Below are 16,746 nucleotides of genomic sequence, written 5' to 3'. Positions count from 1 at the left end.
TAGTACTGAGATCAATTATGATACTATTGGATGACTGTACACTTGGCAAAGATGATCAGAAGTTAAGCACTGTTTTGACTGCAGTATGCTTATGTTTGTGTTTAGAGCTGTAAAATACCCTCAAAGTAAACCTTAATGAGGGAACACTGCAGAAATTAAGCAATCTGAATTTCCACGGTTCTCCAGGATCTCCTGTTCAAATACTTGCCATTAAGAAATTAAGAGGTTTAGCTTCTTTAGAAATTATCACATAGGCACATCTTGGTTCATTTTAACGAATTCCAGTGGGATATGCAAATTCTGCCAGTGTTTGGAATTTTGAAAAGTCACAACTAGACTGGCAAACTGATACTTTTAATACTTATGTTCATAGTTTTTAAATGTTCACTGGGGTTTTAGCAGTATAACATTATTAGTTGTTTGGTTTTTTTCCTGTTGCAATATGAAAATTATTTTGCTAATGTCTTGACTGCTACCAAAGTTGCTGTAGCAGCCTCTGGATGGCATGTGGAATCAACTTTCAGCAAAAGCTGGGACCAAAGACATGGAAAGCAACTCTGCAAAAAAGCCTTGAGGGTCCTGGTGGACACCAAGTTGACCATGAGGCAGCAACGTGCCCTCGTGGCAAAGGAAGCAAACAGCTCTTGGGCTCGATCTGTAAGTGGCAGTCGGTTTGGGGAGGTGGTCCTTCCACCCCACTCTGAACTGGTGAGGCCACACCTGCAGAGATGGGTGCAGTCACAGGCTCCTCAAGACAAGACAGATGTGGACTCACAGGAGCAAGTGAAGTAAATGCTCATGGAGATGCTGAAGGAATGGAGCACCTGCATAGAAGGAGGGGCTGCATCCTCGGGGATACTCAAAACTCAGCTGGACACAGTTCTGGGCAACTGCCTGCAGGTGGGCCTGCTTGAGCAAAGGTTTGAGCAGGGGATTAGATGAGCTTCAGAATGCCATCCAAACCAATCCATTCTGGGATTCCACAAACAGCTGGGCTGTTGTGGTCTAATGCATTCATGTGCTAAGATGAAATACTTGAAAAACAGATAATTTTAAGTTTTCCTGCCAGGATCTGGATTCATAGCTCTGTTTCTCTCACAGCAGCCCAGTGAGCACATAAGGACTACTCTGCTGCTGCAGTTTAGTGATTTTTGCTGTCTTCATCTACCGAACAGAAAACAGATAAATCATGCTAACAAAGATCCAAACATTATCAGCTTAATACGGAGTCTTCTCCAAGAACAGCTAAGACTACCTTAAGCTTAATCCTGCTTTTACTTCCAGAAAAATTTGCATGATTTCCTTGGGACTGAAAAAAAAATACTGGAAGACTGCCCATTAGGACTTAGTTTTTCAGTCTGATTTATCAGAAATAAATCCTGAAAAATTCTTCATCCAAGGTTTTCAGGATGGACTGAAGTCAGGAAAGAAAATCCAAACTACATTTAACCCTGGTTTTCAACCATTCCAGACTTTTGTTTTAGCTAATGCAGTTCTCAGACAAAAGTACATTTCCCTCCATTCCAGCTACGTAAAGACTTTAATGAGGTAAACAATTTCAAGTCTTTAAAATTAGTTTCATTAAAGTCCTTATAAATCCTTATGCAGCTCCTCATCTTTAATTTTAGGACTTCAAATACTGTCATATGTAACACATATGATACAAGCAACTCTATAAAGCAAAAAATAATCATTCCATTTGATGAGCTAAATGATCATCATCAAACTTACATACAAAATAGAAATTAAATGTGTTTCAGTGTGACAGTGCACTCTCAAGTTTCAGTTTAGACAGATATTTTCTTCATGCTTTCCTCATAGCGTGGCACATCTTTCCAATCCACAACACCCCCCTGATTTAAACAGTTACTCATATCCTGAATATAAAGGATAAAATACACACTCAGCACATTCTTCTTCTGCATGTAGTCTGTTAAGGATGTTTATGCAAATCTAAGAATATACACATTTTGGAGAAGATCAGAGTTTAAGCTTTTTTTTTTTTTTTGCAAAGCACTCCAAATGCTACATACATAAAGACTTCTAAGGGAGAATACTGTATCCTTCTTTGTGAATCTATTATATTTCCCGTATTTATAAACTGCTTCTGAGGAACTATGAAAGCGAGATATAAAAACAGCAACTAAAACTATTAAACAGCTTCTTATGAAATTTTAAAATCTGTTCAACTCATGAGTATTTCCTGAATAATTTTTTCTTCCAGTCTGAACAATTATTCTTCATTTTCATCTGATTCCATATCTATTCAGAATACTTGCGGGGGTGTGGGGGAAGATAACTGTATTTTTTTCACAACATGCCATCAATTAAAAAACTGAGAATTCCTGTCTTTCATTTCCCTCCCTTAGGAATAGAGACATAATAACAGATTTCCTGCTGAACTATCTCTGTCTACTTTAAAAGAGATAAACGATTGGTATTGCCTAGGTAATGGCACCGAATATGAACAAAGTCCATCAATATAAAATAGCCTTATTCTCTTACAAGACCTGTGTGGTCTGGGACAAAACCCCAAAGGACCACGACTCCATTAATCCTGCAGGTCTTAGACTCTGTTGGAAATCTGAAGCTGCACAGACAGTGATTTTTCTCTCTAATAATATTATTTGTATAAGCTGTATTTATATTTCATTCAACAAGAGCTAAGTGGTATTGCTGATACATCCCTTAAAAGACTCTTCAGCAAAGTCAAAGACTGACCTCTGGATATCATTTTACACAAGGAGAAATTATTTATCTAATTTTCTGAGGAAGGAGAAAGGAAAGAAAAAAGTGATCTTTGTGCAAATGGAATCAGAGTGACTATTATTGCACTGGCTTTCATTAACACCATCACCACCACCACAAAAAAACAGTAGATTTCTGGACCACAGATTCTTTAACAGAAACCAGGAAAAATGTCTTTGCTGCAAAAATAAAGGGATTGAATTTCTGAAACAGTATTTGTTCCTGTTTTGGCTAGTTTGGCATTAACAAAGGAAAACCTGTTTACTGTACCCTTTTGGGCAGCTTTCACTAGGTGATTTGGAGGTTGCAGGGGGCTGCAGGCTGAAATCTGCCTCAGAATTTCAGAATTTTTCAGAATGTCCAGCCAGACAGATTAGCCAGCACTTAAACTGGTCAGAATACTAAAATAACATTTTAATGTAAATCTGTTTGGCCATGCAAAGAGATTTATTCTTCCCAGCTGGGCCATATTTCAGGGCACAATCTATATTGTCCTTTAATATGTTCTTCCTCAGACAGTTATTGCCCTTTAATTGTAACAGAATGACAAAGTGAAACATAAAAAGCCTTGTGATTTTTTTCAAACACAGCTAATGCTAAAGTTTCAGAATGACTGTTTTGATTTTAAAAGCCACAGTACTATTAAAGCAGTTATCCAAAATATAGTGCTACTAGCCAGTATAAACCTTTAAATCAGTCAGGGATCAAATATATATAAATACACGTTTTTTAATTTAAGCCAGAAGCCAATTATGTAAGTGGGTCATTTGAAAAAAAGTTGACAAAAAACATTTAAGGAAAGCTGCATATTCAATTTTGCCAATGTCAAAGCCAATGAGCATCATTAGCTCAGCAAGCTCAGCTAATGAGGTCCAGGCAGAACAAGCCTTATAGAGGAATCTTTCAGAGAGCCATTCTGTAGCCCCTTCCCAAGTCCCAAGTCACTCTACTACAAATTTGGAACAGGTGAAGCCTTCATTGCAGGTGACTTATTTTTTAATGTTGATGATGTCAGCCCATAAACTTCACTTATGCAAAAGAAGAGATGGCGTGAAATATGTGCTCACTTGGCCAAACTACCTAAGGAGCTTGATGGTGGCTTGGAGGCAGGCGGCACTGCTCCCTTCCCTCCAGCACAGCTTCCCACAGGCTTCCTTCCCCCAGAGCTCCCTCAGCACAAACCCAGGGTATCACCAGGTGCTCTAGGCCCTCTGACTAAAGACCAAGTTTACTGGGAAGGGTTCAGGATGACTCCTGTACACCAAGAGTAAACATCTTTGGTATATGAAGTGCGCTTGAACTATGCTAATATGTCTCTCTCACAAACAAGAAGAATCTGCATCTGAGAGGGGTACTGAAGCAGTGACATCATGACCCAAGCACTTGCAGATCAAGAACTGAGTATCTCCCTCAGCAGTGAGAATATACTCAACTGCTTTTTCTGAGCAATTTGTAACAGTAGAAAATTATTCCCTAACCATGCAAAGACATAAAATGACTTTTAATGCAAACATCAGAGTTGCAATCTTCACACCCTTCTGCTCAAATTTGCCCTTCGTGTAGATATTTATGTTGTTGGGCATGATGTATCTTCTTCCTTCGTGCATGTGATAAAGGACTTCCTTAGAGACTTATGATATGTTAGCTAAATGGTGACATATTTTAGGACAATCAAACATTAATACTTCTGAGATCTCAAGTACATTTGACCTTCTCCAGTTCTGCTGAAAAGAAATCAGGTAACTGTAGGAAAATGAATCTATTCATTTCCCAGGAACGAAAAATTGATGATAGCAAAGAAGAGAAAAGCAAGGACACTCTGTTACATCATTTATTCACTTTCACAATACCATTTAGTATCATCTTTCCAATTACTTCTGTTCATAGAATTAACTCTTTGGACACTGATAGTCATATTGAGGAATATCTCGCCAAGAAATGGGTTACCTTTTTTTTTTTATTTAATAAAGTACCACTAAATGTGAAAACAGATATGAGAAACTTACCCACACTTTTACTTTTAAAAAATTGGGAATTGTGAAATGAGAAGATTTTATATGCTTAGGTTTAGGGAAGCACTGAACAGAAAAGATCTCCTCCTGCTATACTTTTCATGAATACATCTGGATGATATAAAAATTATGGCTTGAAAAACTCCTGTGCAATCATATGTCTCTAAAGGGCTCAGGAAGCTGCTTCATCCTGTGTTGCAATTCCTCATCCCAAAATGACTAACCCCCTAATATGAATAGCGATTTGATTTTTAATACAGCTCCACAAACCACATACTATTACCTTAGAAAAATAAACTCTGTTTTCAAATAATGGCAAGATAATAAAGGTGCATGACGACGCACAAAACATTTAAAGGGGCTGACAACAGCCTGCCAGCATAAACAGCGTGAGATTAGGCTGTAGGCGCAGCCACAGCAGGCGCTGCAAAGATGCTGAGCTCAGTGAGCTCTTGTGTTAGGTTTGTTTGATGCCACTTAGTTGAGGGAATGCAAGATCCTAAAATACTTTAAAATCAAAAGCTGGCACATAAAATGTATCATTGCCTTCATTTCACAGCTTTTCCACCTCTCGAAAAAACCCAACAAAACAAGCAAGGCAAAACAGAGGGACGGATGGACGGACGGACGGACGGACGGACGGACGGAAGGAAGGAAGGAAGGAAGGAAGGAAGGAAGGAAGGAAGGAAGGAAGGAAGGAAGGAAGGAAAAGAAAGAATTACAGGTCTGTGAATAGGAATGTATGCAAACAATTTAAAGCCTGATTTGCATACATGACTAAGATACATTTTATTACTTATAAAAATGACAGCAACTGTCCCGACTACCAGAACTTGCACTGACAAGGCTGTGTCATAACCTTTTGAATACAAACTAATAAAACCCTATCTAGCTCCAGTACTCTATAAAATGGTGTCCTAGCTGAGCACTGGCCTAGTTTTCTACTAGGCCTCTTAGTGCTTCTGAGAGCAGCATCACTGAGTTTGTTTTCTCCTTGAATGACAGGAAGGTGAGGGTTTTAGCTTCAGGATGGCTGGGTTTTCAAGGGTGGGGTGCTTTTTTGTCCAGCCTATTAAAATGTATGGGTACCCTTGCTGAAGCTCAGTCAGTATGCTAGAGTGATAAGTTAGCCATTTGTTTATGCCACAATGAGTAGGAAAAATAATACCCTGAGGCACTCCAGTATTACTGCTAGGCCAGTGTGATTTTTGAGGCATTAGACTGAAGGCTGAGTAAGTTCTTTCAACCAAGTTATGCTGTAATCTTCCAGGAAATGCAATGTCTATTATGTCTTATTGCTATAATGAAATAATTATACCAAACTAATGAAAATGAGACGTACTTAATAATTCTCTGGGTAAATCCATGACATAGATATGACAGAACTGACAGTGCATCAGAAAGCTCCATTTGTGCCCATAATTTTCAGGTAATAATTGTAACAGTGCCATTTGTTCCACTACAGTTGGTCTTCTGTGGATGTTTTTAAAAGCAGCACTAAATAATGAGCACATTTCCTCATTTAAGCCAAATATTTGAGCATGGTCATTTTTATGCCACACATTTTCACAGGAGTTACTATCTCTCTATACTACTAACTATCTCTCAACAAGTAATTTTCTTGCTTTCACCCTGGTAAATATCTCACTGTATTTCAGTAGGAAGTTTGTCAAAGTTAATATTGTTTAAGTGGGATCACATTTTTATATACTCCCCAGCTAAACAGAGAAAGTGCCCATATTTAGCAATCTTTAAAACAAAAAAAAATGGTGGTTTGTATCTCCTGTAACTCTTACTTAATAATTTCTAAAACTAGTAATTAATATTAATAATGCAGTGAATTCTTACTTTAGCTGCTGTGACATACAACCTTGTTTTATACATTACCATGTACCATTATGGATATACCAGGGAAGTGAGCATTAATTTATACTGAATTAATTTCCATTTCCATTTCAAAAGTACTTGATCAGAGCACTTTTTTAAAAGTGCCAATATTTTTAAATCAGAAATTGAGAAATAATTACACTGGCAGACATTACACAAAATAATTATCAATCCTCCAGTTTTCACAGAGGTGGCAGAAACATGTTCAGGGACTAATCTTTTAGCAGGACCTGTTGTGACAGGACATGGGTTAATGGTCTTAAACTAACAGAGAGAGGGTAGATTTAGACAGGTATGGTGAATAAATGTTTTACAGTGAGTGTGCAAAATACAGGAACACGATGCCTAGAGGGGTGGTAGATGCTCCATACCTGGGAACAGAGCTCTGAGCAACCTGATCTAGTTGAAGATGTCCCAGCACACTGAATGAGGTTTGGACTAGATGAGCTTTAAAGGTCCCTTCCAACCCAAATTATTCTATGATTCTGTGAAATAAGACAAACAAGTATCTAACTTGTTTGTAACTGCAGAAAAGCCAGGTATTTGAAGAATTTGTTCCATCACCTAATAACTGCAGATACTTGTTCAAGACTTCAAAAGTGCCCATGGGGCTAAATGAGATCCACAGGACATAATATTACAATGATAAACCTAAACTAATGTAAATTGTTGTTATACTGCTGCGGTCTCAGCTTATGCTAACTCCTGATTCACATCATTAACTTCACACATCATAAGTAATTTGAATCACTGAACACAGTGGCTACCTCCAGACTTGCTTTCAGCCATAAATCCCTGATCAGAAACTCACACAAAGTTTGTATGGCTGCACAGAGGCCTGTGCCATGCGTATTTGTTTAGCAAGCCAGGACCATGAAAAAGGATAAAATTCAAGACCATGCTAGTCTAGGTTTAACCCAAGAACTATCCTAGCTACTTATGGACATAGTAGGTACGTTTTGAGGAAAGGCATGTTCAATTACAGGCCCTTACCAGTAACCCTTGTACTGACAAAATTGGCACTGAAGTGGCCAAAAGATGCTTCCTGTGAGAGTCCCCAGAGCACCTGGAGCAATGGCTAGCCCTGTCACACAGGATGCCTCATCTGAGAACAGCTGGGTCACTGTACTCCTGCTCCTGGCATAAGAGAAGCCAAGGACAAGGCCAACAGCACAGCATATTACTAGGGCTGTGAGCGGGAAACACATCACAGTTTAGTTGCACACAACTTCTAATGCAAATACAGGACACAACACTGTGCACAAAAAAAAAAAAAAAAAAGAAGAAGAAGAAGGAAAAAAAGCCTTTTACAGGCATAGAAGTACAATCAATCGTGGTTTATACAAACCAAGGAAAAAGAGACAGAGACCCTTAGAAAATCATAAACAATATTGAAAATACGCTGGCAAGAAATCATTTTCAGATAAAAATACATAAACCCGTTCATATTCCTCTTAGCTTGCTTATAATACATAAAACAGCATGCAAAATAAGGAACAATTATATTTAAAGAATGAACAACTGAAAGTTTGAACTTACATATGACGTAATAATCTTTGTTCTTCTGAAATTCCAGGCCCCAGAGATTAGGACTGAACTCTTGAAACTTGATGGTAAACTTAACATCTTGATCTGGCTTGGCACAGTTAAGTAGAGGTGTATTGTCCTTTTTAATAGCACAGCTATCTGCTTGGTCTTTATCAACCATGTAGACCTTATAATATTCATATTGGCCAATAGTTTTAGAGTCCACCTTCGGGCATATAATATCCAGTTTGTCTCCAATTTGTGGATATAGTACCAATCCTTGTCCAGGAAGGAATCTAAAAGGAAGGAAAGAAAAAGGGGGGATGGGGGAAGAGAAGAAAAGATAAAATTTGAGGTATTTAATAAAATTGCATGCAGAAAAGTAGCAACTGCAGTGAACAGACAGGAATAAACAGTTTCCAAAACCAAAATGACAGACTGAGCAAACCAAATCTTAATAGTTTGGGCTTGATTCAATATCAACAGGATGTTTATTTAGATCCTGGAAATTATAGATGGATTGAGTCTTTTAGTCCTTATCCCAGTTTTGGGCACACTAGCAGATTTTACATCTCTCTCTGGCAGGCACTGCTGTTTTTTGCACTGCATTTAGCCATGCAGAGCGGCTAATACAATACCTGGTGAGCTATGATTTTGTTTTGCTCATGTTTCTACTATTCTTGCACATATTTTGCTAATTTTGAATATAGAAGGATGACAAAAATAATCTTTCAACCCCCTTTAACAGCCATGTGGGACAAGAAAAAATGTAAGACTTTAACAATGTATCAACATGCTGATAAATATTGTTATATTACTAGTGTAACACAAAGGAACATCAAGACACTCAACCAGGACCATGTTTACAGATCTCTGCGATGGACAGAGATTTACCTGATCCATGGACCACACATGTTTTTAGGAAAAATACTTATATCCAGGACAGTGTGACCATTCCACTACAATGATTTCTCTTCAGAAACTCCACCATTACTGTCATTATTTCAGCTCTTTTTTGATTTTTTTTTTTTTGTGCTAGTAGTTAAAGATAGGTGTGTGTTTTTTCTTATTATGGGAAGACTTCTTACACAAACTGGCAGGGAGCTTTAATATTTGCAGTTAGACACAGTATTTTGTCTTTCCTACTCATATTAATTAACAGGCAAACATGACCACTTCTTCATGGAAGAAAAATACAAATAATTACTTATAGTATTGATTCATGCACAAAATAAGGAGTCGTGTTCTCACAAGGACAAAAGCCACAGCAGGTTTGTTTGTTTCTCTCTCCATTAAGACATATTTGTTTCAATTAAGGCCAAGAAGTGCATGTTTTAGAACAACAGCCAGAAACACAACCAATGTACTCGAATGCACAGACCTAAAAGACTTTCTTTCCTCTTTTTCCTGCCTGCCAGCATTTTCCAAAGATCTTCCTTAATGGAGAATCGGCCTGAAAAACCAAGTGAAACAATTCCTGTCTAATGAACGCCCTTCTCCAAGTGCTAATATTTAAACAGCACACGTAGTAAATCTAGCTTATTCACAGGCAGCCTTCCTGGAAACTTTAAATTAGAGTATCAAGGCCCACGCAGAACAAAGCTGTAGGCGTCAGTGACCTCCAACCTCTGGCTTGGCAAAAGGAGCCACCAGCATGAAGTACTGGTGGGGGAGAACCCACTAAATTAAAGCATGATGCAACGCCCCAAATTTCGAATCCATCATTTACAACTGCTTGCTCCACACAATTCAAGTTTATGATCTGTGCTAATTGAAGCAGGATTATTTTCACTCACAAAGCCAGTGTAAGAATTGTATTTGTTATGAAGCAGCACATAGCAGGACAAAGACGTGTAATTACAGATTTAGGGAACTAGAACAATGAAATGTTATGGCAAGAAAAGCGACTGTTGATGTATAAATCACTGCGCTCTTTTGTGCTCTGCAGTGTAATTTCCAGACTGCAGAAACTGGGCTTGGCCACGGCTGCTCAAACCGAGATTGAAGTGGAGACAGGGCAAAGCTGCGCCTCCTCCTCCAGTTTTCAGACATGCCAAAGGAATGCAGCAACTACCGCCTCCGGAAAGCTGAAATGGTCAAACAAATGGAAAGGTGGGAATGCATCCTCGGAGTTACCAGCCTGCTGAAGGACAACCAGAAGTGTGTGTAGATATGGCACCTAGAGATGTGGTTTAGTGGTGTACACAGAAGTGCTAGGTTAACAGCTCAACTTGATGGTCTTACAGGTCTATTCCAACCTGAACCATACCATGATCCTATGACTGAGGGGGATCCCAGCCAGCAAATATTCCCAAGTGAGCAGCATGTACTCACTCTGATTTTGGCTCTCCTGAGGGATCAACTCTGACCAGGCAAAAGCAAAGGGACAGAGTTTCCAAGCCAACCTGTGTCACCTGTGACTGACTTTCCACCTTGTCTGACCACAGCCCCATTTTAACTTTGCCCCTGTGCAGCACAGCTGTATCAGGAAGATGACAATCGCTCCTATTCCCCTATCTGCATGCCAGGACAAAGGCCGGTCACTGTGTGATCCCATTGCTGCAAATACTTCTTCTTGACAGCAATTCTTCTTCACATAACAGAACTGTGTAATAGGAAACGTGAGATTTCAAAGGACTGAATCTTTGCTTGTAAGTTAATCAAGTTAGATTCCCATACATAACAAATATGAAATTCTTAAGGTTAGATAAATGTACCTGTCCATCATTATCAATAATAAAACCTAGAATCTGTCCTGAGCAACAAAAGACACTGATTCTAATTTTAGACTTTGTGTATATACATGTAACAGCCACAGTATATGTTCTCCATGCAAACTCTGAGCACAAACAGGATGGGTTGAGAGATGGTATGCCAGGCAATCCTCAGAAACATCTACAGGAAAGAGGGCACACTTGTAAGCCTTAGTTTCAGCCAGGAATTGTCCCATAAAAGGGAGCGGACAGAACTGTCCCCAACAGACAGTCAAAACTACATTTTACAAGAGCTTTAAATGAATGCACTTGTTAGACTTTATGGCAGGGAGTATTCTTGCTATGACTCTGAAGTCTGTACAGTTTTAGAACTAAACTCAATAAATCTCAATCTCCTTCTACTTGAGTGTCTGAACTTGTAGGATCTAACGCTGATGGGATTAGGGAAGAAAAAAGGCTTAAAATGCAAGGATTAATCTGAGAATTTGATTGTATTGAAATTTTTCCACACTTTGCAGTTTTGATCATAACCTTTGCTAGGAGAGATATTTTTCCAATTTACTTTCCTTATTTTCTTACAACAACAAAGCCCAAATATGGATGGAGTTAATAAAAAAGTTTCACCTCATGCATTTCAGTTCAACCACAAAACTTACAGTGGCTGATGAGTCGTAGGCATGATTATTATCCCTGCATTTGTGTAGTACTTTTTCTACTATACTTTTTATAAAGACTTTAAATAAATAATTTGCTGGGTACTAAGCATTTTCTGAAGCTATTTATGAAATGTCAGGAGGATTAAGACTACTGTTTTATGATCCAATTTTTGAAGACCTTCTATCTGATAAAAAAAGAAAAAAGAAAAAAGAAAGGACAATGTACATTCAGCCTTGGTGGAGGTTAAAAAGCATCAGGATTAATCCTGAGTCTTCATTTCTTCAACATCAGCAAGTGTTGATGTTGACTTAAGTATTCCAAAGTAGCATCAAGACTGACGAAATGTTTGCAGGATGGTGTCTCTAAAAATTAAGTTAACAAAATGGCTTTAAAAGTCTGATCAAAATGTGCCTTCAACTAATTAGAAAGCTTTTTTTTTTCACATCAAAACAGAGATATAATAAAGATGAAGCAAGGTGTTTCCAGAATCCTGGGACTGATCCTGTGGAGGCTGTTACTTCAATGGTGGCTTGGGACAGTGACATGCTCTCCAAGTAGTCAGGGTAGCCAGAGCACTGGAACCATTGCTTTCTATAAAAAGCCTTCTAACTTTCTGCATTTCAGCTCTAAGTATGATTTACTGCAAAACTTAAATACCAACACAGGCCCCTGGATCCCAACAAAAACTTAAGAGAAAAGCTTAGCAAGCTTCCCAACTCATTTCTGTCAGCAGTCAGATACAAAGAGACTCTTGGAGCATTTGAAAAATTCTGCTCACAATAAATAATCCTGGTGCCTGCTGTGAGAAAGCAGAGAAAAGTATATTAAGTACCATATAAGCTGTATGATGAAATTCATGCACTTTCTGTCTGGCACTTTTAGATACAGATGGCATTTTTACTGTCAGCCCAAAACTGGTGCATTGTGGGCGACATTTGACATCTGTGCAAAAGCCCATGGATGTGAATCCCTCCCACATGTCCAACTAGTCATGCAGCTCATCAAATAACAACACCTTGCAGAGTTCCCAAACCTTTTTTAAAATAATTGTCGTACTTGACCAAAAAGTCACAGAGTTACAAACAGAAATTGGGAACAGAGTAGTTAATTCCCGACTCACACCAACACTTCAATGATTTTATTTACCACAGCTTATTTTGAGTCTCAGCAGCCGCTCCTGGCAATAATGCAACCTTACTTGTCAAAGTCTTCAAGAAGTTAAATTTGATTGTGACATTTTTTTAAAAACTATATTAGTTTCCAAAGAATTTCTTAAGAATCTACTTATTGTTTAGAGAAACAAACTTACACATTCAACCATATTAATTTACAAAGAAATTTTGCTTAATGATAACCACTCAAACTTGCCTAACCTCATAATAGCAAACTCTCTCTCAAAAAAAGGTAGAACTTAACCTGCCCACAGTCTCATTCAGTGAGAATATTCTATAATTTCTTAGTATGCAGAAAATTCTGAAATTGTAAAATTATCTACAGAAAAAAAAATCTTAGAGAAATAAATTCTTAAGTGTTTTTGTTAATCAGTATTGAGTGATGGAACCCTATATTTTGTCAGGGTTTTTCCAACTTGTGAAACTAGACACATACATATATGTACATATACTATAAATATATATGCATACTTAGCTTTAACTATATTCTAGTAATTATAAAATAAATATGATTTTAGAAAGCATGTTAGTACTTGATGCAAGGCTTGTATATTTAACTGGAGAGGCAGTGCCAAATTTCTGTGCTTTAATAACTTACCCGAACTAATTGGTGTAGGCAGTTAGCTTTGAATTAATGTCACAAAAATAATCCTAAAAATGTGAACAATCAAGACGCTTCTTAAAATGCAGTCTGAAACCTACTATTGGGGAATCCTACCCACTTAACTTTATGAAGTTTTAACTACGAGCCTGACTCTAAAGTTATTCATTGAAAAGTTTATTAAGGAAATATCATGAATATTAATAACACAGTATGTTAGTCCGTTACTTATAAAACTGCAAACTGAAACAGAATACAGAATTACATTCCACATCGAGTCCTTACCGTCTAAAAAGAATGTTTTTTTAATTAGTATATGTATTAATCATCTGACTTTTGAGAAAACAACATTGGTATTTCAAATATCACTTAGTCCACAGGAGAGAGATTTAAGCAAGGCAAAAGTCCTACCATCTTGATGCAAAGCAAATTGAATTTTCAGGAAAAAGCTAGTGATTTCAGTGAAGTAGCAGAAAAACAGTTTCCTGTTTCCCAAAAACACTGCACTGCATAAAATCCAAAAACAAAGACCAGAGCTCTCTGCAAAAGCTCTACACAAAACTTTCACATTAGTTTTTGTCATATTCAATACCATGCACAAGAATATGCATGTGCATATAAGGTATACACCTGGCTGTAAATGCTTTTTGTGCATAAGCAGTGATTTTATCGGACTCATCTCTCTCAACTTTAAATAGATTAAGTGATCATGAATTCAATGAGAACATGATCAGTAACTTCTGTGGACAGACAGAAAAACAAGCTTCATCAAAAAAGATTAATGTGGAGTCTGTCTTAAAATGGGTACATAATTTTATGAGGAAAAAAGGCACTATGCTTCTGCAAAAGCTCTGCAAGAAAAAAACCATAGTGTGACACAGCAAGATGACAGACTGGCTTTATACACAGACTAGCAAATGAAACTTTGAGAGCAAAAAAAGCATAGCATTTCATATTATTAGAATTCTTTTAAGTGAGTTTTGGAAGCTACTTTTCTTTACCAGTGCAGTCTTATTAAATCATTTTAATACTACAGGAAAGTTTTACACAATATGCTAAACAGGGATGTTTTTGAATATAAATAAAATTGAAGAAGTTTAATCTGCTAACCTTTATTTATATGTAACATTTTTCCACACAGTTAATGAAACAATTTATGTAAGGAATAGCTGCTGGCATTAATGGGACTTGCAGGCTAGAAACTAAAAGGAATTCAAACAAATAAATAAACAAATATATTCACACTCATCCCTTAAGATCTTTAATGGCAAGCACCACATTATACAGAGCCAAATTATAAAATATTAAAACATTAGTTGGTAAAGCAGTGAGTCCTGTATTTCTCACTTCTACTGTAAGGGAAAAACCTATGTTCAGGCTCCCCTGAAATAAACCCGCAGTAAACTCAAGTGCCTTGAAACAGTTCCCTGAAACCACAGCTGATCTCCATTCCAGGATTCGGGGTACCTTATTCTCCTCACTCTTCCTCACCTCTAAAAGAGCCCATCTTTTTTCAGACTACCTGGGCCAAATGCTTGCAGTGCACTGAAAAAGGGAATGGTAAAGGTTTTACGTTGTTTAATCACAACGCTGGACACGGTATGTCAGTGGTGCCACCATTTCACGTGCCACAAGTAGCCATGCAAATGGGCACTGGTCTTGGTGCCTTTTTCTGGACCTATTCTGACATCAGTTTCAGGACTTCCATTTACTTCAGTAGGGCAAAATGAAGCAGTATGTTTGCAAGTGAAATCTTAATAACCAACACAAGAATGATTCTGTAGCATTATTATATTTTCTCAAAATTTTTAGTGGACAGGGAATTAGGAACATGTATGAAATTTTAGCTATTTCATTTATCCATTCATTGCACTACCTTTAGCAAAATAATAGAGGAAAGCATTTAAAATACAAGGGATTTCTAATACGTGTAAACCAAGGATGGGCTTAAAGTGCATATGCTTCTCTCCAAAAGAAATATTCTTTTGCATGGACCTGCTGGATTTGACAGTCAAATTGTACCATCACATCACAGTTCTAAAGGCACAGAGCTTCTACTGTACAGAGATACCCACAGACACCATTTGTCTTCAAACACATCAGAAAATGCCCTAGCTGGTCTCCTAGATCTGTCATGAGCTTCCTTCAACAAATAACTCTTATGACTAGTGCTGTTGCAGAAATACAGACACTTTTTCATTCCACTCAGCTTAGAATTGTCCCAAGTCTAAAGGTGCCTTGCACTTGAGAGAGCACAAACCCTGCAGCCAAGAGGTGATATTTGGCAAAAGTGTTCCCCTTTCACCCTTCACGTATATGGAAGGTCACCTGCAACCCAGCACCAAGCACATCTTATTGGAGACACTCAAGGAGAAAATCTGTTTCCTTAAAATCTGTGATGTACAAGGTTACAGATGTGATCTCGTTCCTCATACAAAGTAAGCAAGCCAAAGCAAACGCTGCAGACTCCCCGTCAAGGCTACCCCAGTCCTGGGTTGCAGCAGAGGCAGGTCACTGTGCAGTCCCTCTCCAGGGAATCATGTCACCTCAGGCTGGGACCACGGCATCTTGGAGTGACCACAAACGCAGAGGCACCGAGAGCCCCCTTTCCCCAGCCCACCACGTGGAGCCAAGGCAGCATCCTGCCTTCAGCCACCTGGTGTGCAGCTGCCAGAAGGGTTTTGCTGTTAGGAAGCGTATCTTTTCCAAAGGGATGTCAATCTCCGTGTGCGAGAGGTGGTTCAGTTTTGCTGGAAAGCTGCCCTTTCCCTTTCTGCTTTGGCTCTCACTCACAGAAAAAAGCAAAAAAACCTATGTAAGTAACTAAAACCTTCAAACCAACTTGTGTTTTACCTCTCCATCCCCACTAAATCCAGAGTGCAAAAGTGAATACTTGTGTTTCCCCACATAAAAGTCAGTCATGTTTTTCCCTACCTTAAAAAACTTATGAGAACAAACACTTATTTGTCTTTTCCTGTGCAATGGGCTTTTTGCACAAGAATGTGAAACCTGGCTCAGAACATTTGCCACAAGGGTAAGGCCTGAAATATTGCAAAGATACACAATCCAATCCTTTACTAAATCTAAGGATTTAAAAAAAAAATTATAGATTTTATATTCCGTTTTCATATATGACCTCCACATAAGGCACTATTAATAGCAATTAACTTTTTGTATTATATGCAAAAAGCCATTACTGCTCTGCTTAAAGTACTTAAAGCACCAGAGAATTCTGATCCATTTACTAAATCAATTCCTGTTACCACAAAAGAACCACTAATGTGCTTCACGACACTCTTTTAAGTAAGGAGCAAAAAAAAAAAAAAAAAAAGGATGAGTATGACCAATGTTCTATTTTTCTATTTTAAGAGTGTATTATATTAATATTTCATCAGCATTTACAGAAATATGAACCTCACAACAGTGCT

General features: G+C 37.9%; 1 protein-coding gene across 1 annotated transcript in view; it reads right to left on the bottom strand.

Moving 5' to 3' along the window:
* The window catches only part of EFNB2 (ephrin B2), a 49,156-nt gene that overhangs the window by 18,327 nt on the left and 14,083 nt on the right, over positions 1-16,746 (bottom strand). The window contains exon 2 of the mRNA XM_036386184.2: positions 8,187-8,470. Within this exon, the coding sequence (XP_036242077.1) occupies positions 8,187-8,470 (284 nt within the window). The remainder of the gene's footprint in view (positions 1-8,186; positions 8,471-16,746) is intronic.

Source organism: Molothrus ater, chromosome 2 (assembly GCF_012460135.2).
Source record: "Molothrus ater isolate BHLD 08-10-18 breed brown headed cowbird chromosome 2, BPBGC_Mater_1.1, whole genome shotgun sequence".
Taxonomy (NCBI): Eukaryota; Metazoa; Chordata; class Aves; order Passeriformes; family Icteridae; genus Molothrus; species Molothrus ater.
This window is presented reverse-complemented; position numbering and strand designations above follow the sequence as displayed.